Source organism: Citrus sinensis, chromosome 1, assembly GCF_022201045.2.
Source record: "Citrus sinensis cultivar Valencia sweet orange chromosome 1, DVS_A1.0, whole genome shotgun sequence".
NCBI classification, from domain to species: domain Eukaryota; kingdom Viridiplantae; phylum Streptophyta; class Magnoliopsida; order Sapindales; family Rutaceae; genus Citrus; species Citrus sinensis.
In genome coordinates this window covers 1,349,862-1,373,687 of record NC_068556.1, presented here as the reverse complement: position 1 = coordinate 1,373,687, position 23,826 = coordinate 1,349,862, and the positions used below count along the sequence as shown (strand labels likewise).

Below are 23,826 nucleotides of genomic sequence, written 5' to 3'. Positions count from 1 at the left end.
TATTATTTTTTTACTATTGTAATTTGGGCACAATAGATGAAGTAAATACGTAGAAGAACATTAGAAGAGATGAGATAGAGAAACAAATGAAAAAGAGATGGCTGAAATGATGACAGAAGCTAAAGGAGGAAAAAAAAACATTTATATTGGATTTAATAACATAAGTCTATATATACTATTTGATCTATAACATTTCAACCATTGATTTAGAAATTGAGTAAAAACTTGTGTGAAATTGTAGCGATTGAAAATGTCCTTATAAAATTAAATATTACTAAAGATATTTAAGTGGGTGTACTTAAAAGTTATTTTTGCTTATCATTAATTTTATGTAATAATAAAATGAGTATTGGTATAAACGTGATTGTTGGGTTGCTTATATAAATTAAAGGAGTCAAATATCACCATACTTAATAAGGCAGTTGTTAGACCCCATTGAAGTAAACTGATTTCAGTATTGAATATCTCGTTATAATCTTTACATCTTATTTACTTCATTTTATTTTAAATTTTAAATGGTTCGATAATTTTTTTTTTCAGCTGGATTTTAACCTTAGATATCTTGCAATATTGCTCTTAACAAAATTTGTTAAAAATTAGATTTAAATCACTCACTCTCTCTCTCTCTCTCTCCATCCACTAAATTATAAGTGGAACATTGCATGCATGCATGTACAACATTTGAATTTGATTCATGGCCCCATCAGGCATTATTATTATTATTGAATATTCCCGCTAACAAATTCATATCAACAGTGATATATTTGCCTAATCATATAAGGCAATAATTAGAGCCAATAAAGCTGTTGGGGCTCTAATTTTACTAAATCCATTATTCTCTCGTTTAGGCCAGTTTGGTAATACTATAATTTTTAAAATATTATTATTAGTTGTGCTGAGAAAATAATCACCTATAAAGAAAAGTAGATAAACGTTTGGTAAAGTTTATTTTTAAAGGTACTATGAATTTTAAAAGTAGTTGTGTGCGTTTAGTAAATCTTTCTATTAAATTACTATAAGAATGTAAATGACTGAATTGAGTATAATGCTAAAAAAAAATTATTTACACATTTATAAAAATATACATAAAATATTTTTATTATATAATATAATAATTGATAACTCAAATAAATATTTTATGTCATTAGTTTTATTTTTTTATTTTGTTACTACAACATAATTGATAATAACATTAATCTCTTTAGAGTTAATAATTTTATTTTCCAAATTAATGAGGGTAATTTTGGATTTTCATATATATATATATATATGAGAATATGTATAGAATTATATTTTAAATATAAAAATGATTTTAAAATCAAATTTTAAAAAAACTTTTTGTCTCTACTTTCAAAATACATTGTAGAACAGGGTAATTTTGCCAAAAATAATTTTTAATTTTTTTTGTCAAAATCACTTTTGAACCTCTCAAAAGTAATTCAAAATATGCCAAATATTTATACAATAAAGAATTGGGGTTTCGGTACAACTAAATTTTTTAAACTAATTTTACACAAATTCTGAAAGAAAATCCGAGTCTTATGATTGGGGGTGGGCACCAACCCGCCCAACCTGTGAAACCGACCCAACCCGTTTGATTTTTTGCGGGTTGGGTTGAAAATTTTTAACCCAATCCAACCCGTCAACCCGTGTATGTATATGTATATATATGTGCGTGTGTGTATATATATCAATATATATATGTATGTATGTATGTGGGTATATATGTTGTGTGTGTGTGTGTGTGTGTGTATGTGTTATTATATAAATTTTGACATATAGCATTTTGTATTAAACAAGACTTTAAATGTATGTACTAATAAATTTAATTATGTACTAATAATTTATGTTTCCATTAATTATGTACTAGTAATTTGATTGTTGAACTTTGAAATGTTGGATTTGTTGTAAGGATTTTAATATTTGTGTTTTTTTTTATAAATTTTTCCACTTAATTAATTTATTTTAATTTAAACTAAAAAAATGAAGTTTTTCAAAAACTTTACCCAACCTGACCCAACCTGTAATTCCGCGGGTTGGGTCGGGTTGATATTCAACCCAACTCGATCCAACCCGACCTGTGCCCACCCCTACTTACGATATATTTTGATCTTGCCACTTGCCGGTTGCCATAAATATACTATATGATCTTTTGCCTTTTTAAATATATTTTTAAAGATAATAATTTAGGCTTTTTTTAAAAAAAAATGAAAGGATATGATTAGGTTTTTTTTTTCTTTTTAACTAACAATTATTAATTAGGCCACTTGATTGACAAGATTGCGAGATCTTAAAAGCCCACACATGTAATGTTCACGACGCTTAGGTCTTATTTGAGATTGATTTAAGTACTGTACTTTTTAAGTTATAACTGATGTGAAAAAAATTATAATAATGAAACAAAAATTAATAACATGTAGTAAATATAAATTTTAAATAATAATTTTAATAATTTTAAAATATATAATAATTTTTTTATTATACAAATAAAAAATTATATCAATATATTTTTTAAAATATAATAATTAATAGTTATTAAATATTTTAATATTATATTTTGAATATTCTGTCCATCCCTCGGATGATATGAAAAGCGAGGGCCATAACTTGGGATTTGCTGGGCCATTATTACACTGACTCACTCTTCGGTGAATGGACAAATGTTGAACGACAAGTCGCTCATAGTCTTTAGTGATTAATTAGCTCGATTCATTTTATTTGATCATTTCTTTAAAAAAAAAAATTATAATAATCAGATTAGTATTTAATTAAATTCAAGATTTGAGATTTCCAATGCCGCTCACTTGTGTTTTCATTGAATTTTGCAGAGAATAGATGAAATTTAAAAATTTGGCACCGTAGACATTTTTGAAAATGAATAAATTCAACTAAACACATGACTAACTAACACTTCAATATATATATATATATATATATATATATTTTAAAGAAAATAGAAAAGTATGTGAATAGACACTACAGAAAATATAGGTTGATAGTCTCTGGTTGTTGAGACAGACTCTCAAGGGGTACCGAACTTGACTTCGAACAAGAAAAACACACTCATTGAAATTTTTCGAATTGTTTATGAGATTCAAGTAAACATGAACAATTCAGCTTTTTAAATTAAGGGATTGTGATTTTTGCGAAATACATGCTAAAGAAAAGGTGATAGATTTTTCGTAAATATCACTAATTATTAAGTTAAAATTACTTGTTGTCACTAAATATGTTGCTGCAGGTGTTTAAGTTTAGGGTTCGGCTACGGTGCAACTGTGGTACCGTGCTACAGTTGCATCCAACCGTTGGATGCATTTAGATGGATGGATTCCACTAGCATCCAACGGCTGGATACAACTGCGGCACGGTACCACGGTTGCACCACAAGTTTTCTCTTAAATTTAACAAAAACTAGCTTAAGATTAAATGATTGACGTATGAATACAGGCAAGAATGCCACAGTTGCACCACATATTTTCTCTTAAATTTAACAAAAACTAACTTAAGATTAAATGATTGACGTATGAATGCATGCAAGAGTGCCACAGTTGCACCACATATTTTCTCTTAAATTTAATAAAAACTAGATTAAAATTAAATGATTGACGTATGAATGCAAGAGTGCCATAGTTGCACCACACAGATTTTCCCTTAAATTTAATAAAAACTAACTTAAGATTAAATGATTAACGTATGAATGCAAGATTAAATAATTGACGTATGAATGCAAGAATACTTTCTTCGTACTCTCTCTCTCTCTCTCTCTCTCTCTCGAGCATATTTTAATTATCATCACAAAAGACACAGAAAATTTGAAGCAAATTGCGCCGCAGTTGCAGCTTCTTTGAGACTGAAAATAGGCAAAATCTGACTGTGGCATCACGTACTTTGTCTTCTTATAAGTGCCAGTTATTGCATGTAAAACTTTGAATCAAATGGTCTTAATCATACTATTAACCAACTCTTAGATCTTGATTTGATGTGGGATTTTATTCTTTGCTAAGAATCTGAGTTTGCAATTTTTGCTAATTACCCGGGACCTTGAGCAGCGGAATAAGAACTCTTTGATTGCACAATTTATGTTAAACAATAATTGTGAGGTGTATCTGGGCTATTTATTTATTTTCCAATAGCGGTGAGTGTGACCTGTTTTGGACTGCCTTTTATTTCAAAACCACAAGTCATGAATCATTATTCACCTAACACGTGACAAGCCAATTTGATAAATGGGATTGCCTAGTGACTCACATTCATAATAATAATAATAATAATAATAATAATATAGAAGCCCAATTTTGAAAATCTAATCATTTTCTTGCTCTAGTACTAGTAAGTAACCCATTTGGGTAATTTGCACATAAGTGTGTTCTCTCTCTCTCCCTCTCTTTTTAAGAGATTATGTACATTAAACTCATTTTAATTATTGTTGGTCAGTTGAATTTAATATTGCCATCCAATTTTTGTTTAAAGTATGATTTGAGTTTGGTACACAATTATGAAAGATAGTTTTGCACTTGTAATTGTTAATTTTATGGCAATTTTTGCAACAAACACTTTTTTTATCAAATTGGGTATATAACCTACTAAGCCATTTAAGTAAATAAATAAATAAAAGGTATATAACCAACTTTAAAAAAAAAAAAAAATTCTTTCCTCTGTCAGCATTCTCACTTTAACGCAGAGCTTTATTTAGGAGTTGGTTATGCAAAGTTGTACTGACATTCAAAGATATTCATGCAAAGTTGTATTTATTTCTTTGAAGGCAGCTTCAAGAACCTAGAATAAAAGCGAAAAAACAGATTTTTAGGTTAAAAAAATAAAGCACTTTTTTTTTTTTTTTTCTGGAAGTGAGTTAACAATTAATGAGATTAAAGTTAAGACTAGGTTAAATAAATTAATAGTTAAGATCATTGATCTGTCATCATCATGCCAATAAATTTCTTGATGTGTAAATATAACCTCAATTATATCATGCCATTAAGTTCGAGAATTAGACAACTGAGTCAACAAAAACCAGAAGTTTCATCCGTTTTTAAAATTAAATCAACATAAAAATGACACTTTAGAAGTGTTTTCGATTTTTTTTTTTTTAAAAAAAGGATACTTGTTCACGAGTCCTACAAAACAAATCATTCTAAGGATTAGATTTAAGATCCCATCCGCATTGAAACAAAATGTTGATGATTAAACAATTTAAAAACAACATAAAGTTTTACTTATTACACGTCAAATTTTTTTCACACTTTTGACTAATAGATTTAGAATATTAATATATTTAAAAATAATTGTTGAGATTTTTTTATATTAACTATAAATTTTTTTCTTTGTATATAGAACGTACGCTCGTTCTCATTTAGGTTGGATAAAATTTTAAATATTCATGAAAAGTTATTTCGTACTAATAAACACGAGCGATTCAAATAATATCTTAAAGTTACCTTAATATTTTTCAATCATACATGATTTATTACCTACACTACTAATTAGGATTAATATATCCGTATTATCAGAATTTGACTCATTTGAAAGAATTACTTTAAACAATTTATTTATTTTTACTACTTTTTACCATTTAGAATTCTTAAATCTTAACTTGGTTAAAGAAATTAGAATGCAAACCCATCCACATGATTGTTGTGTGCACTTACTTGTCCTACTCAAATGTGAGATTTACTTTTGTTGTTCCTCCTTTTGTCTCCTTTTGCACACAGAATAAATAAATAAATATATATATTTTTTTTTGCTAAAAAGAACAGTTAAAAGAAGAGCCAGCAAATTTTTAAAAAAAGGGCAATTCATTTGCAGCAAGCACACCTTTTCACTTATCTTTTTTCTTTTTCTCTCTCTGTTTGTGTGTGACACTTTTGAACATACAACTTACAAGCCAGGCCAATGCTTCTTCTTCAATATCCATTTGTTCTTGTTCCTTCTTAAACTTACAAAACGAAACAGAAAAATAAAAATGAAGCTTCTTCTTATTCTCTTTGTTGTTTTATTTGTTTTTCTACATCAATCCTTTTGGATTCATGCCTCAATAGAGCCATTACCAGGCCCCCTTGTTTTTTCTCCCCTCATTTCCCCTGTTTCTACTTCAATGGCTGCTTTTTCTCCAGGTAGTAGTTAATAAAATTCAAAATTTGAAAACACCCACTAATTTAGGTGCATTTAATGCCACAAAAAATAGGGAAAAAAAGATATTTTGTTTTTCTTGATTATATACTTACTTTGTGATGTATGACAATTAATGAAAAAGATACTCTTTTCACTAACTAATATTCAATCTGCTATAATGAGTATCTTTGAAATCTTAAGTGGTTTGTTTTGGGGATTCCTCTACTTTATAAATTGAATTTTTTTTTTTTGTGCGTTTTAACAGGAATTCAAATGGGCAGTGAGGATCCGCATCATCACCATATGGATGCACACCACAAGTTGCTTATTGCACTCATTATTGCTTGCAGTGCCCTTTGTTTAATCATTCTGGCTTTATTGTGTTTGTGGCTTTATCATTTGAAGTACTCCTTCAAATCCAGTAACAAGAATGCAAAGAGCAAAGGTACCATCTTTATTTTTTTTTTTTAAATAACATGTTCATCATTATAGTTTCTTAATTTGTTGAGCATGCATTGATTTTTTATTTGTGTTGTAGATTCTGAGAATGGAGTTGTGTTATCATCATTTTTGGGCAAATTCACTTCTGTGAGGATGGTTAGTAAGAAGGGATCTGCTATTTCATTTATTGAGTATAAGCTGTTAGAGAAAGCCACCGACAGTTTTCATGAGAGTAATATATTGGGTGAGGGTGGATTTGGATGTGTTTACAAGGCTAAATTGGATGATAACTTGCACGTCGCTGTCAAAAAATTAGATTGTGCAACACAAGATGCCGGCAGAGAATTTGAGGTACTATTTGTTTAAGGGGATTTATAAATTTTGAAATCTATGTTGTTGTTGTTGTAGTTGTTGTGCTGTTCTAATTTTGAGTTGTTTGTGATTGCAGAATGAGGTGGATTTGCTGAGTAATATTCACCACCCAAATGTTGTTTGTCTGTTGGGTTATAGTGCTCATGATGACACAAGGTTTATTGTTTATGAATTGATGGAAAATCGGTCCCTTGATATTCAATTGCATGGTAAATAATTTATCCTCCTTTTAATTTACCCTCCTTTTTTCCTTATAAACAAATCTATTAATACTTTTTCTTTATGAAAATTTTATTGTATATGTTTTAGGTCCTTCTCATGGATCAGCATTGACTTGGCATATGCGAATGAAAATTGCTCTTGATACCGCTAGGTGAGCTTGTTTTTTCATATGATTCTTCTTATTTTTCTGGTGTATACTGAGTGCTAAAATATTTGCTACTGTTGACCAGAGGATTAGAATATTTACATGAGCACTGCAACCCTGCAGTCATTCATAGAGATCTGAAATCCTCCAATATACTTCTAGATTCCAAGTTTAATGCTAAGGTAAAGTATTAGTGCAAAATTAATGAGGTCTTGGGCTTTTTCTTTAAACTAATGATTGAGACTGCACTAAAATATTTCTACTTCAAATTGTCATCTTCTTCCATTGAATTCACTGGTATTTTTCTCCTCTTTGTTGGCTCTGCATTCAGCTCTCAGATTTTGGTCTTGCCATAACCGATGGATCCCAAAACAAGAACAATCTTAAGCTTTCGGGCACTTTGGGATATGTGGCTCCCGAGTATCTTTTAGATGGTATGGTTGGTAAATTCTTAATTTGACTGGTAGCTATGTTTACTGATATTACATGTTCATTTGCTTTGTACCTTCAATGATTTCAATTGTGTTGGAAGTTGCAGTGGGTTCAATAATTATAAATATAAATGGCTCTAGATTACATTATTTTTATATATACAAATATACATGCACATGTGCATAAATCTGGCTTGGTTGTAATGTAAAAGTTTGGATCTTTTGCTGGGTGGTTCACTATGTAGAGGCTCTTCAAGAATATTTATTCTGTAAAAGTTAAAGGGTGCCTCATTTTTATTTATTTACCTTGGACAGGGTGATTTAAGTAAATAATATTGGTAATGGTTGGCATGCAATTGTACTTGGAATAACTCATAATTTCACACTTGAAAATTTTATAATCGAGGTATAATTCCTCACGTTTTTTTCCCATACGGACTTCATTATGCATCATGAGTGATGCTAGTGTCACTGTGCCCTTAAAATGCTTCCACAAGAATGTTACATGGAGCTAAAAGAAAAATTCCTGCCACCTCCATAACTATAGTTAAAAGCAATTATGAACTCAATGCACTTTGTACTTTAATTATTCTAAAAAGAAGATTCCCTTTTTTTTTTTTGGTTGGTTTCCATTTCTCTAGGTAAATTGACAGACAAGAGTGATGTCTATGCTTTTGGAGTTGTGCTTCTTGAACTTCTCTTAGGAAGAAGGCCAGTGGAGAAACTGGCACCAGCTCAGTGCCAATCTATTGTCACATGGGTATGTTTATGCTCACATTAATTTTCCGTTTCCAGGAAGGCAATGTTATAAAGATTGATTTTGAAACTTGATGCTTGAACTGTTCACGAATGCAGGCCATGCCTCAACTCACTGACAGATCTAAACTCCCAAACATTGTGGATCCTGTGATTAAAAGTACAATGGATTTAAAGCATTTATACCAGGTTAGTTGCGTCTTGGTCAGCATTTTACTTTCTAACTACAGTTTTGGACAGATCAAAACTGACTGCTGACTGGTTTTAACCTAACTTTGGATTAATGTGGGTATTGGATAATTTTTTTTTATTTTTTTTCTTTAATTGTTTTTTGGTAGGGCAGAATGAGATTGTTCTTTAGGATAGAGTTAGATAACCGTTAGGTTGGAAGAAAATTTGATTACATGGGGATTGGTTGGGCAGAACAACTAAGCGAAACTGTTAGGAATTTGAGAAGGTTACCGGTGCAAGGCTTATCTGCCAGCCTCAGCCTTGCTGAAGCTAGCAATATGCGTAAGAGAAAAACGTTGAGTTGAACTTGTTGTAATTGATGTGCAGGTTGCAGCTGTTGCTGTGTTATGTGTGCAACCGGAGCCAAGTTATCGACCACTGATAACGGATGTTTTGCACTCTCTTATCCCACTCGTTCCAGTGGAGCTTGGAGGAACTCTGAGGGTTGCACCATCTGGACCTCCTGCAGACTCCACTATACCTTCTGGACACTGATATGCCTGAACGCATGAACAATTTTTTTGAGCCTCTAACTTCCTTGCACTGCCGACACGCATATGTTTTATGGTTTTGGAATAGAATTTAAATCCTTTTGATATTAAGTGAAGGATGATCGGTCTGGTTGGAAATGTAAAGAGTGTTTGAATTCTTTATCCCATTTGTAAATGATGACGGCACTGGCATTCTGAAAATCACTTGTCTATACCAGACTCTTTCAGACATACACTGAAACATTAGTTCAAATGAATTCTTTTAGCCTGAAGTTTATATTGCCCATAATGTATTTATTTGTTAATTTTACTATAAGAGGCATTAGTTATAGAAACGCTCCTATGTTAAGCTGTATTTTTGCAAAATTAAAAAAAAAAAAAACTCTCTTGACTGACGACTATTAGATGTTGACCCATAGAAGGTCAACTATAAATTAATAGGTGATTCTTTATGCGGCATTAGTTCAAAAAATTTTGTAGCTTATGCAAGAATATAAGACTACAAGGTGGGCTACTTTTGACACAAGGAAGCAGAACATCAATGTCCATGCTTTTACACTAATTTCTAGTTCCATTTTGCTACTAACACGTCTCATGTTGATTACGAGACGAAAGAGCCTGAATAATTTGAGTGTAAATCAAGCTATGTAAATCAATGCCACCAATAATCTATATAAAAATATCTTTCAAATTCCAAAAGCTATATTAAATCTTCCGGAAATACGTACATATAACACTGCTCAATCAAAACTTGACCATTGGAACTTGTAAGCATTGGAGTAAATAATAATCAATTTGGACTCCCCAACATTTTAATGGTCTGATTTCTAATGTGAATATCTGTCTAGTGGTCCAACAACTTCAACTGACATTGTGATATGAATCAATGATGGCATCGGCAAGATATTCACATTTGGCCAAAGACAATCCAGCCAAGGATATCCTCCCATCCTTGGTCATGTAGACATGCCACTTATTTGTCATATTATCACTCTGACAAGATAAAAGACAAATAAAAGATTAGTAAGTCGGCTATAGAGGGCTGCCATTACATAGAAAAGGTCTGATCTAAGACAGAGGCAGTCATGATGACAGAGCTCTAAACACAAAAATATCACAACAATTCCAGATTTGTATGCACTCCCTAGTTACAGATTCAGCAATTATGACTTCATACCTCAAATGATTCAAGACTTGTAAAGTTTCATGATACACGTGGATGCTAGCTAACATATGAAAAATGTAAACTGGCGACCAGACTCTCATGCAAGATCATGCAACAAAAAATTTGGATCCTGCTCCTGTTCAAGATGAATATGCACTGGTTATATTTTCTCGAGAAAAAAAGTGGCCATCTTGTCACAATTGACATGATGTCTGGAAAGGTGGGTTTATGCAGCCTTTCCGTGCTTGCAAATTTAACTCATCAGTTCTTTTGGCCAAGTAACTTCTACCAGTTGATGCCTTGACGGAGAACTAAATTAAATTCCCTGTTCCACAACACATCTACCAATTAAGAATATGCTCAATTATCCTCAGTATTTTAGTATCTCGGTAGTAAATAGTGCCACAGGATATTTAGTATAGTTCTCCATCAAGGCATCAACCGAATAGAGGTTACTTGGCAAAATGAAAAACTGATGAGTTAAATTTGCAAGTGCCAAAAGCCTATATAAACCCACTTTATAAGGTGGGACACTTGTAGGTGCCATTTAGTTGAGATGGTAAAATCTTTTGCGTTAAAAACAAAAGCACTCGTATAGGTGCGGAGGATATTGGGTTGCCATTAGGCTAAATAATAATAAAAATACAGGTTGGACCACCTTTTTTCTTGAGAAAATATAACCGGCGCATATTCATTTTGAATAGGAGCAGGATCCAAATTCTCTGTTGTACAAACTAGCACTATGGTCTAGTCCTTGGTTTCCATTCTCTTTATAGTCAATCCATGCTGCTTCCCTCAAATTGTTCTCCTTCTTAGTGGAGAACATTTCTAGAAAGAATTGGAGTCAAATGCAAACTATTCTGGAACGAATGTAAGGAAGATATAAATTTAAAAACATGCCTATCTTGGGAAAGAAATGGGGAAAAACTTGAGAAGGGCAATTACCTGCGCTTTGTTCAAGCCTGTGAATGAGAACATGCCAATCTGCCTGAGAATGAATGACCAATCTTTTCCACTCTTATCTTTTGCAGAGAGACTATCAAAAAGCTTCTGTCTCACATTTTTTATCCTTCCTGCCATCATCTCCATCTCTGCTTTCCATTCATCGAAGAGAGCTGGATTCCCAACAACATTGGCTACAATCCTAGCCCCATGAACAGGAGGATTTGAGTACATAGGTCGAGCAAGCCTTTTCAGTTGGCTCTTTACCCTGCAAATATGAATTAGCATGGCTCAACCAAAATGTGTAGGCATTCAGTAATAAATCAATTACAAAACCTTATCTAAAAAACAAACTAGAATACAGCCCCATGATGTCATACACACAGCTCCATACCAGCCAGGCGTCCACTGGTGTGTTAAAAGCCACCAGCTGTTAAAACAGCTAGGACTAAAGGTGCATGACTTTGACGTTAACATATATATTATAATTATGCATGTCCTACATCTTATATGCGTATATTATGGTAGAATGTTAACTGGATTACAGCAACTTCACAGCACCTTGCTGCTAAATCAGATGACGAACAGACAACATTCATTGCTCCAATCCTTTCTGCATAAAGACCAAGGTTTTTACTGTATGACTGAGCAACAAGAAGCTCCATGCCACGTGTGGCAAACAATCTCACAGATGATGCATCATTGTCAAGGCTTCCACTTGCAAATCCCTGAAGTACATCAAAGTGTTTTTTTTTGTTGGGGGGGGTACATCAAAGAGTTAAATTTACAGAATGAACTTTGAAATATCTATAACTTCCATTTGAGCAGGTCTGAATGACATTTGAGACTCATTTTATATCTTGATTTCAAGAAATCATACCTGGTAGGCAACATCGAAAAATGGAATATGATTTTTCTCTTGAATGACATCAGCAATTTTTTCCCATTGTTCAGGGGTTGGATCAATGCCAGTTGGGTTGTGAGCACAACCATGAAGCAGAATAAAAGATCCACCAGGGGCTGCCTGCAGATGGAAAACAATTAATACGAGAGTGATTTATATGGAAAGATTTAGACGGCCAAAGTGTGCAAAAATGATATTTAAGTATGTCATTTGAGGACCTCAATAAAGCTGAAAGTGGCTAAAACTTATATTTGGAAAATAAAACCAAACTGAAAAAAAAAAAAAAAATGAAGTACACTCTTTGATCAAGATGTAACCTTTATGTCTGCTATCATTCCCTCAAAATCCAAACCCACTGTTTTTGGATCATAGTAGCGGTACTCAGACCATGGAACTCTAGCATCATTGAAAATGTTCTTGTGGTTACCTGTAAGATGATTGTGTTAGTGTCTAAAAACTGTATCTTGAGGCAAATTTCACAAACAGGATTGAGTGAAACACAATACACACCCCATGTTGGAGATGATATTAGTACTTTTGCCCCAGGAAAATATCGTTCTATAAGAGCTGCAGCCAGCCGAAGAGAACCGGTTCCTGAAAGACCTTGAACTGTTGCAACCTGGAAAAATATTACTGACAAATAGATTAAAGGAAAAAAAAAAACAATTCAACTAAACAATCTGTCTCAAATAAAATATTACTTTATTCTCTGATAAGATGGCCTGAATCTGAACTTACTCTTTGTTCCTTTAGCACTGAGTTGTCAGCTCCAAACAATAACTCTGCTGTCACCTTATTGAATGCAGCCAAACCTTCAATTGGAAGATACTGTACATTGCAATTAAATTGATTTTAGTGATCCTAGGCTATAAGAACGGCCTCAATTTATCCATATAAGTGAACAAATCAATATACCTCCTTGTTTTCCCCCCTTTCCAGCATAAGATTCTCTGCCTGGAAAACGGAAGAGTCCCAAAACGGTCAACGTAACTTCATTTGACTATGAAAGAAACCAATGCTCAGACTTGAAAATTTGGTCGAGAAAATGGAACCAACCTTCTTAACAACATCAAGCACATAAGGCTGTAGCTCTTCGGTTCGATAAGCACCGACTCCAAGGTTGAGTTTCTTTTCATCTGTGTCAGCTTTAAAAGCTTCAGAAACTCCAAGAATTGGATCGGGGGGAGCCATCGTTACACCCTCAAAACGAGAAACATTGACAGCAGCAACCATAGATACTCGACCAAAGGACTGCAAATCATGAGAATAAAAAACTCAAATCTAAAAAAAAAAAAAAGGGTATGAAAAAGCTTAATCAAATTCACAGAGCATCTGATTCGTACAATGAGAGCTCGACCAATAATATTAATAAATATTATTAACAAGAACAGACTGTTCACGACTAATTAATCAAAAGAGAAAATCGATTAACTTAATAACAAATCTTATCCAATAGCACGTACTTTAGTCTTAATGAATCCTGCTGTCGAATTAGTGGTACTTCCAAGCTTAACCTTGCCCTGCGCGGAAAAAAAGAAATTAACGGCTACAATCCGGGAAGAGAAATGAAAAATGTTCTCGGAAACCAGACAGAAACTGGAAAGTCAACAAATATAGACTAGTCAGAAAGGAATCAGTCCCACCTTGAGCTTCTCGTGCATCGATAGCGAAGCTGAAGGAGTTGCAGAAGCTATTGAAAGCATTGTTGAGGCCATCTATCTGGATCAACAATTACGCATAAACAGTTACACGACGAGGTTGATGATGAATATAAAAAATTTACGAGTAAATCAAATGAGATAAAATATTACGTGATTTTACGATAAAAATTGAACGCTTAAGCTCGCCTTGACTTAATCGAAGTAGCTTATTCACTGATGGTAAAGAGATTTCACGAGAAAATGGCGACTATTACGAAGCTGTGCGTGTGCGATCTCCTTGCTATGGAGCAACAAGTACGTTTGAATCGACGCTGCTGGTTGTGACGGAGTGATCCGTAGTCGCAATTAATGCGTGGATTAAGGGTAATATAGTCTTTCGAACGATTGGACGAGGATGACTGGTTCGAGTTGAAGTGCCATTTGTCAGCATTTGAACGGCAACGTTTTATGTGCGGGGTCGGGCATAATCTCGGGAAACAGATGATCTCCACCCGTACGACGAATTTCAATTTTGCTTGTTCATTTTAATTTTTCGCTCCCAATTAGTGCTTAAATAATGATAAATCAGTTGCTTTAGGAGATTTTAAGGTGAAGAAAAAAAAATTTACTTATATTTTTCAAACTTGAGACTCAAGTTATGATTCTTAGCATTGTTATTTTCCAATGCTTATGCATTCAGATGGAAAAATTTTTAAACAGGACCACAAGTCGTTTTAAGGGATCATGTTGGACATTATTGAACGAATTGATAAGCATTAACGAGAGGAAGTAGAGTTTTCAAAACTTGGTATTCGCAAAAGTTTCACAATCAGGAGAATTGGATCCACTTTGCATCATATGAATGCCAGCACTTAAAAAGTGAAGTATTTGATCATGTCCATGGTCAAGCTAGAACAGGTACCATCAATTCTCTTCCACACTTTATACAAATCCAAGCATATTTGGCGCGTACCAAGAAAAAGCAATTGAAAGATCATCTAAAACTTTTGTAACTTGCATAATCATTTGGGCAAAAAAAAACATTTCACTAGGGCAGGATTCAGGAAGCAACTCAATATATCACTAGACTACAAGCTTGTGCAACGATAAACTTTAAAGAAGGCAAGCTTCTAACAAAACTACCATAATAGTGAAGACAGACACTCGAGCCAACCATTTGGATGATTAAATTCAAACAGTAGGAAGAAGCACGCAAGAACAGGAGATAATCTACTAATCATATCAAACAACCATATTACCATTAAAATATGCATCCACAAATTTGGCATCCATTTGGCACAACTGGAGAAGGAAGAAGCCATTCAACCATATCATCACTTCAGCAAATTACATTGAAAAAACACACAAAAGAAAACAAAAATGATACAGCAAAATATACTTGGAACCACTATTTGATTCCACAGCATTTCTTACTATTTCCCTAGTATTTCCATAGACAATGGTTATCACAATCCCATTGGAAGCAAAACATCCAAATACCCATTCAGCCCCTACTCTACATATGTGAAAGAAATGAATGTCTTGTAATATAAGATACGAAAGCAGAAATTCACATTTAAAATTGGTATTGTTCCCCAAATGGAGTCCAATAAGGATAATATTGTATCCACAATGGAATGTTATCAAAGAAAATGAGAATGATAAGACCTACCTCCATACAAAATCATTTTTCAAGAAAAACTAAGAAACAATATTACACACACACACATACACAAATCAGAGATCAGCAAGTTCATCACAGATGAATAGGTGAATGACAAAATACCAGAGCAATCTCAAAAACTTTGCAACAACTTTTGAGGCTCCATGTAGCATCATGCTGTTTGGCTTTTAAGCCACAACTGCAGGGAAACGGAAGCCCTAGAAATTAAATATATCGAGCCTAACTCAACTATAGAACATCTACATGATCCACAGAAGGAAACATAAATAAAAGCTAAAAATTGACCAAAATTAAGGCAACATGTAGAGGAACACATCAAACATTTGATCGAAACAAGTCAAATTTCATAAGTCCAAATTAACTCAAGAGGGCACAAAATAAAATAAGGACTCTCAATGAGTTCCTTATACAAATGAGTTTCTCAAAACTAAATATAAAACATAAGGCCAGGTATCATAGTCTAAATTACTCGAACATAAGCTTAAAACAAACTCAACAACAAATCCATCTGATCCTAAACACCTTAGAATCCAAGCTTTGTGCGGCGCCAGTGCCTGCGCTTTGCGTTGTATCTGAAGAGGGAAAAACACATAAAGCAAATAAATAAAAAAAATTAAAATAAATGAACTTCTGATAATAATAATAATAATAATAATAATAATAAATACAAAATAAAAGATACCTGATGGTGTTGTCGGTGCGCATACGGATCCAGTGAGGGATGGGCCTGTTTTGCCTCATCTTCTTGGCAAGCTTCTTCTTGATCATAAATGTCTTGTGTGACGGCTGTTCCATAATTATTTACATTAAAAACCAATAAGAAACCCGAACTAAAACTTAGTCAATTACACAATCAGAGAGAGAGAGAGAGAGACTGTGTGTGTGAGTTACCATTTTCGCTTCTTAGTTCGATCGGCTGCAGCGAAAACCCTAGTTGTAAAATCCTGAGATTGAACGATGTGTGCGTTTATATAGAATACAAGGTGCTGGTTAAAACGGACTGATTTGACCCGACCCGAACCAGCATATAAGGTTTATGGGCTCAAATGCTCAATGTAAAGTCGGTTCAATTTCACAAGAGAGAGGCCCAATCTACAGGTGAGTCCATGACCATTTCAGAAAGTGTTTAACTATTAGCACCCCTATGAACACCCTTACAACCCCTCTAATTTAATCACCCCATTAAGGTAACTAAAAATAATATAATTTCTTATAACACCTCTACTACTAAATGACCTTAGTTAAGCCGATTCCTTATTAAACCCAATTTCAATATTTTTTTAAAAAATTTTTAACGTTTCACCTTTCTCATCACTATAATTCAACATAACCCCCTAAAAAAAATTGTTTGCAAACAATAATGAATAATTCTAAACTCATTTTTTTTTCTCGTGTCATTTTCACTTGCGTAATAATTTTTTTCTCAATTTAAAACTCTCAAAAAGGATAAATGATTTTAAGTTAGTACATATTGTTTTAACGCGAGGAGGCGAGCAACATGGCGGTCCAACAATCCAAACGACGCTAGAAAGGCTATAATCACTTTTTATAATCTATTAATTAACGTAGCTAATAATAATCTAAATGAGGGAAAAAGGCAATTATATCACTTTTCTTTTCCCGTGATTTTCAGCTCCAAATCTTTCACCTACTACTTTGTAGCTCGTATATATCGCGAGAGTGAGTCACGCGCGTCTGGGTATTTTCACTATTTTGATTTGAACCTTCTTTTTTCTTTTTCCCTATTGATAATTAATCAACAAGCTGATATCAATTTATTGATTAAGACTGCTAAGACATTGTTAATAAGTATAATTAATGAATTTATTTAAAATTAATTATTTTTAAATCTCGACGAGTCAAATTTTGTTTTGGTTGAAGTTAATTAGTTTAATTGATAACAATCGCCATCGGAATCGAATTCATTTATTCTCTAATAAAAACAAAATAAATAGCGCATGCCTTTATCTTTTTTTTTTTTCCTAGAACTTGGATTTGAGTGCTGTTTGTTTTTCTTTTCTTATTTGATTAGGAGAATTTATTATAAAATAATATTTTATATTTGTATATTTTGATAAATTCACTATATTTAGGGTTATTATAGAAAGGGATTTAAAACTCTAGTTTGTACTATTCAAAAATCTTTATTTCTTTTGTCAATCTACTTTCAATCTTTTCCATTTCATCACTGATTAGTTGTATTTCTTTTTTATACTTTAATAAGTTTCCCCTTATTCCATCGAGGTTACCTTAAGAAAGGAAAAAAAATACAGTATCCGAGTCATATGCCATGTTAAACACGGACGGCTTCATTTGTCAACTTTTACGGCATGTCATGTGTCCATTCAAGTCATTTTTCAACGCAAACAGGATAACAGATTATTACAAAAATTAACACAACCTTAGTCATACTCTCAATTTTCTTTATTTGATTAACAAACTCTCCTCATTCCATGCATGGAGGTTGAAACAAGAGAGCGGAAAATAAAAGGAAAAGAAACTCTTGAGAGGAATGTGAAATGTTCTCTCATTCTCAGCGTACGAAGTGCATAAGGAAGAATTCGGCATAGTACAGCTGCAGATTTGATAAAATAACAAGTCATCAGAATGTAAGTAAATAATAGAACCTGCTTGGATATGATTCAAAATTGAAGCACGAGCGTCGAACCACTTGCCTTAAAAATGAACATATAAAAAGATTGCATTGATGGAGGGTCGGTGAGATCAACAGTTTGAGCTTTACGCCACAAAAGGGCAGCAAGTGCAGAGTGGCCTATTATCTGCAAGAAAAAAGAAATTAAGGATAAATATCAAATTCTTTAGCAAGCATACGAACAAGGCCAAATTTCTTGTAAAAAATAAAGGAATTCTTACCGCGACAATTTTGCATGGCAGAAAAGGCGAAGTAGCTCCAGCAACTACACCAGCTCCATAAGCCGTTAACAGCATATTAACAGCAATTGAGAATACCTTTAGAAAATTCAAGATCATGATGACTTGTTAGCCAATTCTTATTCTGTATTTGGAATTCACATAAAAGAAAATAAAAGTTGATATATAAAGAAAATAATTTACTCACTCTTTCTCTCCCTAGGATGATTGGGAGTGTTCGAAGGCCGAATTCTTTATCGCCCTCTACATCAGGTAAATCCTATAGCAAAGCCCAAAACAAGTAGATTATCTAAGCTGCTGCTGATGAAGATGAGCTAGCTTTTAGTTTCTGAAAAATTAGTTACCTTGGAAAATGCAATTGCAGCGTTGAAAATTGGCATGATAGCGGCAGCAAACAACAACTGTTTTGGGAATACTACAGGTCTACCAAGCACATATTTCTATATTTGTATGTGTCAAATCCACGTCATTAGTTTGAAAGCGTGACGACATGAAAGCATACAATTAATGAATTACTATGGATTTTTCGAAATAAAAAATGGAGAACTCGTATGTACCTGGAAGTGTACAAAGTAAGGAAATTGAAGTAGAAGTCCATTCAGAATGATGATGGTTACTGCAGCCATTAGTGGACTTCCCTTCCATCGAAGAAGGGGAAGCTGCAAGATTGAGATCGATAAGAACAGTATAATTAGATGAACTTCATTTGATCAAGCTAAGTGTTTAAATGGGCATGAGATCTATTTTGGACTTTTATTATGTAAAAACCAATTTGGATTTTTATTACATCTAAGGAATAAGCGGCTCCAACTATCCACCATATGATGAAGCAGATAACTAGTGGTGGAGATCGAAGCATCATTCCCATAGCCACACCCTGAAAATTGAGATAATCAATGAAATAAATGATTAAGGTTGTCTGTCCAAAATAATAATAATAATAATTAAGGTTGTAACATAAAAAATTTACTTGAAAATTGATGTAATCAATGAAATCAACTAATTAAGGTTATTACATAAAAAATTTTTAAGGTGGAGTGTGACTCATATTTTTAAATATCAAACTCAAAAATTGGTATATTAAATAGAAAGATTTATCGTATTTATAAATCTAAATAAATCTTCTTTACTAACCATTATGATACACAACTAAATAATTAAACAATGATAAATGACCGTTGCTTACCATCATTGGGGATCCTATAGCAATTGCAATTCCCTCTGCTATTGAAAAGTCTCCGGAAGCGAGAGGAAGATGGGGCTTGTTAACCTTTGACAATTTTAAGCTGAATTTGTTAGCAAAGTACCAAAAAATAATTACGAAGCAAAATAAGGTCTTGAGTGAAATACCTTGTCTATTTCAACATCAGACAATTGGTTTATGGCATTAACAAAATTATTCATCATTATTGCTGGCACCATGGACTGAAAATATCAAAAAAAAAAAAAAAACCTAAGTTATCAAAATTAAATTCGACAAGCATGCGATTAGTTTCTCTGTCACTTAAAATTTACCTTCAATACTTCTATGAAATACGTGGCAGTCAAATCAGTAGGACTTTGTACTGCAAGCATAGAAACTGATAATACCCCTACAATCTGATAAGATTAAAAAATTATTATTATTATTATATTGTGTCAATACAAATAAAACTTTATTTCAATATAAGTATATTGTGATAACTATAAAGCAACTCACAATGCTAGCCCAAGTGTAGGGACGAGTAAGTCGATAGAGTGCATCAAACTTCTTGTTCAAAACTTGTACAAAGCTTGCTGGAAGAGTGTTTTCTTCCTCAGATTTTGATGCGTAGCCATCTTGTAATGCCAAAGCAACTGTTGATTTGTTCAATGGTTTATGATTTCTGTTGATTATATCCTCTCTGTTTCCAACTTTATTAGTTAAAGAAAATGAACTTTGGGAGGAGCATTTGACAGAGTACTTCTTCCTTTGACTTCTGTTTACCAAGCCATTTATTTGAGTCGACGGCAACCGAAGTGTTTTGACAGAATCTAAATGGCCAAATAAAAAAAAAATTATTAGATAAAACATTTTGCTCTGTTAAAATATTAGTTACCCTAAAAACGGAGACGTGATAAATTCTTAATACCTCAGTTCACTGTTCTGTTGAAAAGTAAATGTGACACTGTAACAAAAAAAATTGAATAATTTTTATTTGGCCAGTGCTACGTTACGTTAATTGTAACGTACGCCACACACAACAACAGTAGCGGGTCCCACCATGGATATTATTGCTGTGTGTGGATGTACGTTACGATTAACGTAACGTAGCAGGATCTTTTTTATTCACATCAATACTACTTCAACTTCAAAAAGTACCAATCGGCACACATATATTAGATCAACACATTGCCTGGACGTCCAAGGGCATTTTGAATGTGGATGGTGAACTCTCTACTATAAGCATTACTATATTCTAATGCTTATTAATAAAAAAAAAAAATCATCGAATTCTCAATTTAGACATTATGAAAATATTAGAATGAAGCTTACTAGAGGGTTGCAAAGGATGGTATTTGAGTGAGAAGCCTGAACACGAATTCATTTGAAGCAACATGATGATTTGATTCTCTCTCTCTCTCTCTCCCTCTCTCTTCTTCAATGTGTATTGTGTGTTGTGCAGCGAAATTGACAAAAACTTAAATGATCAAACTCTCAATTTATAATTGTCCGGTGAAACAGACACAAAGCTTGTGGTCCATTTGGTACGCCTTAAAATTAAGACTAAAAGAATTTGTTAAATATTTTTATTCTTGTTTTTACTGTTTTCGTAATATATATTTTGGTGAATATACTTCAGAGGTTTTTTTTTTTCGTGGCACTTGGTCAGGTGATCGGGTAGGTGGCTTTTCGAAATATCAATTAGATTAAAATAGCACTTAGAGTGCTACCTGAATTTTTTAAATTTCAAAGACGATTGAGATGGCTCGATGATATAATCGAATACGATTAATGAATGAAAATTTAAGTTAAAATATGATTGCCAACCCTTATGGCCCACGGTTTTTGAAGTCAGCCAAATTTAAATATGTGCATGATGTTTTAGAATTCCTAGTATTTTTAAATATGGATGGATGTAGACTTTTTTTTAGAAAAATTAATGAAAATTGACAATCGATTTCAATGCGACTTCTTTTTCCTTTTCCAGTGAGTGTAAAATGCTTGCAAGGATTTTCTCGTCTTTCTTGCTTGTAAAATAAATTATACAAAGCTAGCTTGGTCCAAGATATGCATCAAGTTGATTTGGTGCCTCAAGATTTGATCATTGGTGATTTCGTCTGTTTTCTTTGACAATTTATTAGGAAGCAGATTTGGAAATTTGTAAAAGAGAAGAAGATAAGGAAGTGTATTTGTCCTATGAAGTTGACAAATTAAGTACCGTATATTTAAAGTATTTATAGAGTTAAAACAAAAAACAAAGAAATTGTCAGTTAACCTTTATTGAAATCAATATATATCATTTATCTCCTATTATCCTTCATGGCATAAAAAATTTAAGAGAAATAAAGGATAAATGGGTCATTTTTTGATATGTTTATCTTGAAAACATAAAATATATATTTATGATAAAAAGTTTGAAAATAATAAAAAATATAAGAAAAATATATTATTATTAATCTTTTTATTTAAATTTCTTTTTATATAATTTATTTAATCAATAGTAAATATGAATAAAATTTTATTTAAAAATAAGGATAATATTATAAAATTATGGTGTCAAGAGAGTTATTAGCTATTACAAAAATTGTAAGAAAGTGCGTGGAGTTAATTACTTCATATATATATATATATATATATATTGATTTCGGTAAGGAGAAATTGTCAATCTCCAAAAATAAAAAATAAATAACTTTTACACATATGAAGCATTATTTGTGAGATTGTGAAGTATTTAGTATTTGAGCAAAGATTAAATTGGAATTTTCTTGAAGAAAAAAAAAAAAAGCAAATCGACAGAATCGGTCAAAAAACAAAAAAAAAAAAAACTAAACTAGATTTAAGCTCGGGGCTGCATGTGAAATAAAAATAAAAATGAAGAATTATGGATTTTCATAAGGCCAAGGACTGTTATGAAAATGGCTGTATTAAATTGTTAATGAGCTTTTTGTATATTAGTAATTTAATTTTATTTAAGAGGAAATGTTTTTCCTGGTTATGCTATGATATATTTTATTCACTTTTATCCATAAAAATTAATATATATTTTTCTAATTTATTTTTTGGGGTTAAAATAGTAATTTAATTTTTTTATTAATATCCAAAAAAAAGAAACATTATTATAAGAGGGTAATATAATAAAAACAAATCAAAATAAATAAAAAGTAATGATAGAAGTGTCAATAATTTAACAACAAAAATGTTTTGAGGTAATTTAAAATATAAGGACTACACAGACTCAAACCTCAAAATATATGGATTAAACGAGTTTTTATCACGAAATACGAGTGGAATAGAGTGGACATCCTTCTCGCTATTGGAGGTTTCAATTAAGTCTCCCTCACAAAAATGTGAGTAGAGTAGACACTTAGCTCCCACCACTAGAGGTTCCAATGAAAAACTTACATGGAATGGTCCAATGAAATCGTTAAAAAAAAAAGGGTAAAAGCTCATTTAAACCTTATATTTTAAGATTAGTATCCATTTAGTCCCTATATTTTTTAAAATGTCTCGAAACATCCTTGCCGTTAAAGTATTGATACCCCCATCGTTACTTTTTATTTTTTTTTGGCTTACTTTTACAATATTACCCTTTTATAATAATTTTTTTGTTTGGACATTAATAAAAAAAAAATTAAATTACTAATTTAGCCCTAAAAATTATATTAATTTTAATTGTCAAAAATTATATGCAAACTACCAAGTGTGAGTAGAGTAGACACTTAGCTCCCACCACTAGAGTTTCCAATGAAAAACTTACATGGAATGGTCCAATGATATCATTCAAAAAATAAATGCCATTTGTTTTAAATTATATTTGGTACTCTGAAGATAACTAGTCCATCCAAAATAAGTATACATATAATATCTGTGGGTGTAAAAATATTATTGCATAAACCCATAGATGCATAAATGACACAATGCACAAGACTTACGTAAATTTTCGCTTTAATTCCTATAGAATAAAATTTAGGGTCTCGTGTTGTTGGACACCTTTATCTTTAATATTTAATTTTTAAGGCTAATGTCACCAAATCCTACAACGTAGAATTCAGTATTCCACATTTTGTTTCTAAACAAATGTTTTGATGCTTCTTCAGTCATTATTTATTGTAAAAAGTTATTTGGTATTGTTATAAAGACTATGCATGGCATCTATTTCAAATAAATGGCAAAACTAAGCACAATGTACTAGCTCTTTCAATGAAGTAAAGTAAGG

The 23,826-nt window shown here is 32.2% G+C and overlaps 4 protein-coding genes across 6 annotated transcripts; 1 reads left to right on the top strand and 3 right to left on the bottom strand.

The window, feature by feature from the left end:
* Positions 1-5,776: 5,776 nt before the first annotated feature.
* On the top strand, positions 5,777-9,472 carry LOC102616995 (probable receptor-like protein kinase At1g80640). The gene is made up of 10 exons (XM_006483374.4): positions 5,777-6,113; positions 6,377-6,556; positions 6,650-6,903; positions 7,001-7,133; positions 7,234-7,297; positions 7,377-7,473; positions 7,623-7,725; positions 8,364-8,482; positions 8,578-8,667; positions 9,037-9,472. Exons 1-10 carry the CDS (start codon positions 5,963-5,965, stop codon positions 9,202-9,204), a joined length of 1,359 nt encoding a protein of 452 aa, XP_006483437.1. The 5' UTR covers positions 5,777-5,962; the 3' UTR covers positions 9,205-9,472.
* A 376-nt stretch (positions 9,473-9,848) lies between these two features.
* Positions 9,849-14,223, bottom strand: LOC102617301 (aspartate aminotransferase, chloroplastic). Of its 3 annotated transcripts, none has more exons than XM_015531800.2 (12): positions 14,059-14,223; positions 13,855-13,930; positions 13,675-13,731; positions 13,268-13,462; positions 13,127-13,165; positions 12,950-13,039; positions 12,722-12,830; positions 12,529-12,638; positions 12,188-12,331; positions 11,845-12,035; positions 11,311-11,575; positions 9,849-10,193 (listed from the first exon to the last, which is right to left on the bottom strand). In XM_015531800.2, the coding sequence occupies exons 2-12, from the start codon at positions 13,924-13,926 to the stop codon at positions 10,062-10,064; spliced, it is 1,404 nt and encodes a 467-aa protein (XP_015387286.1). In that variant the 5' UTR covers positions 13,927-13,930; positions 14,059-14,223; the 3' UTR covers positions 9,849-10,061. The 3 variants fall into 3 exon arrangements, with proteins under 3 accessions (XP_015387286.1, XP_015387285.1, XP_006483438.1); XM_015531799.3 differs by having other exon boundaries at positions 14,023-14,218; XM_006483375.4 differs by having other exon boundaries at positions 11,869-12,035; positions 14,023-14,216.
* A 1,615-nt stretch (positions 14,224-15,838) lies between these two features.
* On the bottom strand, positions 15,839-16,579 carry LOC102617787 (60S ribosomal protein L39-3). Its single transcript, XM_006483377.4, has 3 exons — positions 16,427-16,579; positions 16,218-16,321; positions 15,839-16,107 (listed from the first exon to the last, which is right to left on the bottom strand). Exons 1-3 carry the CDS (start codon positions 16,427-16,429, stop codon positions 16,059-16,061), a joined length of 156 nt encoding a protein of 51 aa, XP_006483440.1. The 5' UTR covers positions 16,430-16,579; the 3' UTR covers positions 15,839-16,058.
* Positions 16,580-17,826: 1,247 nt separating this feature from the next.
* Positions 17,827-21,071, bottom strand: LOC102618067 (coumarin 8-geranyltransferase 1b, chloroplastic-like). Its single transcript, XM_015531801.3, has 12 exons — positions 20,943-21,071; positions 20,127-20,440; positions 19,943-20,026; positions 19,778-19,852; positions 19,614-19,697; positions 19,215-19,304; positions 18,985-19,086; positions 18,772-18,867; positions 18,615-18,686; positions 18,410-18,505; positions 18,211-18,315; positions 17,827-18,110 (listed from the first exon to the last, which is right to left on the bottom strand). Exons 1-12 carry the CDS (start codon positions 21,004-21,006, stop codon positions 18,069-18,071), a joined length of 1,224 nt encoding a protein of 407 aa, XP_015387287.1. The 5' UTR covers positions 21,007-21,071; the 3' UTR covers positions 17,827-18,068.
* Between the last annotated feature and the right edge of the window lie 2,755 nt (positions 21,072-23,826).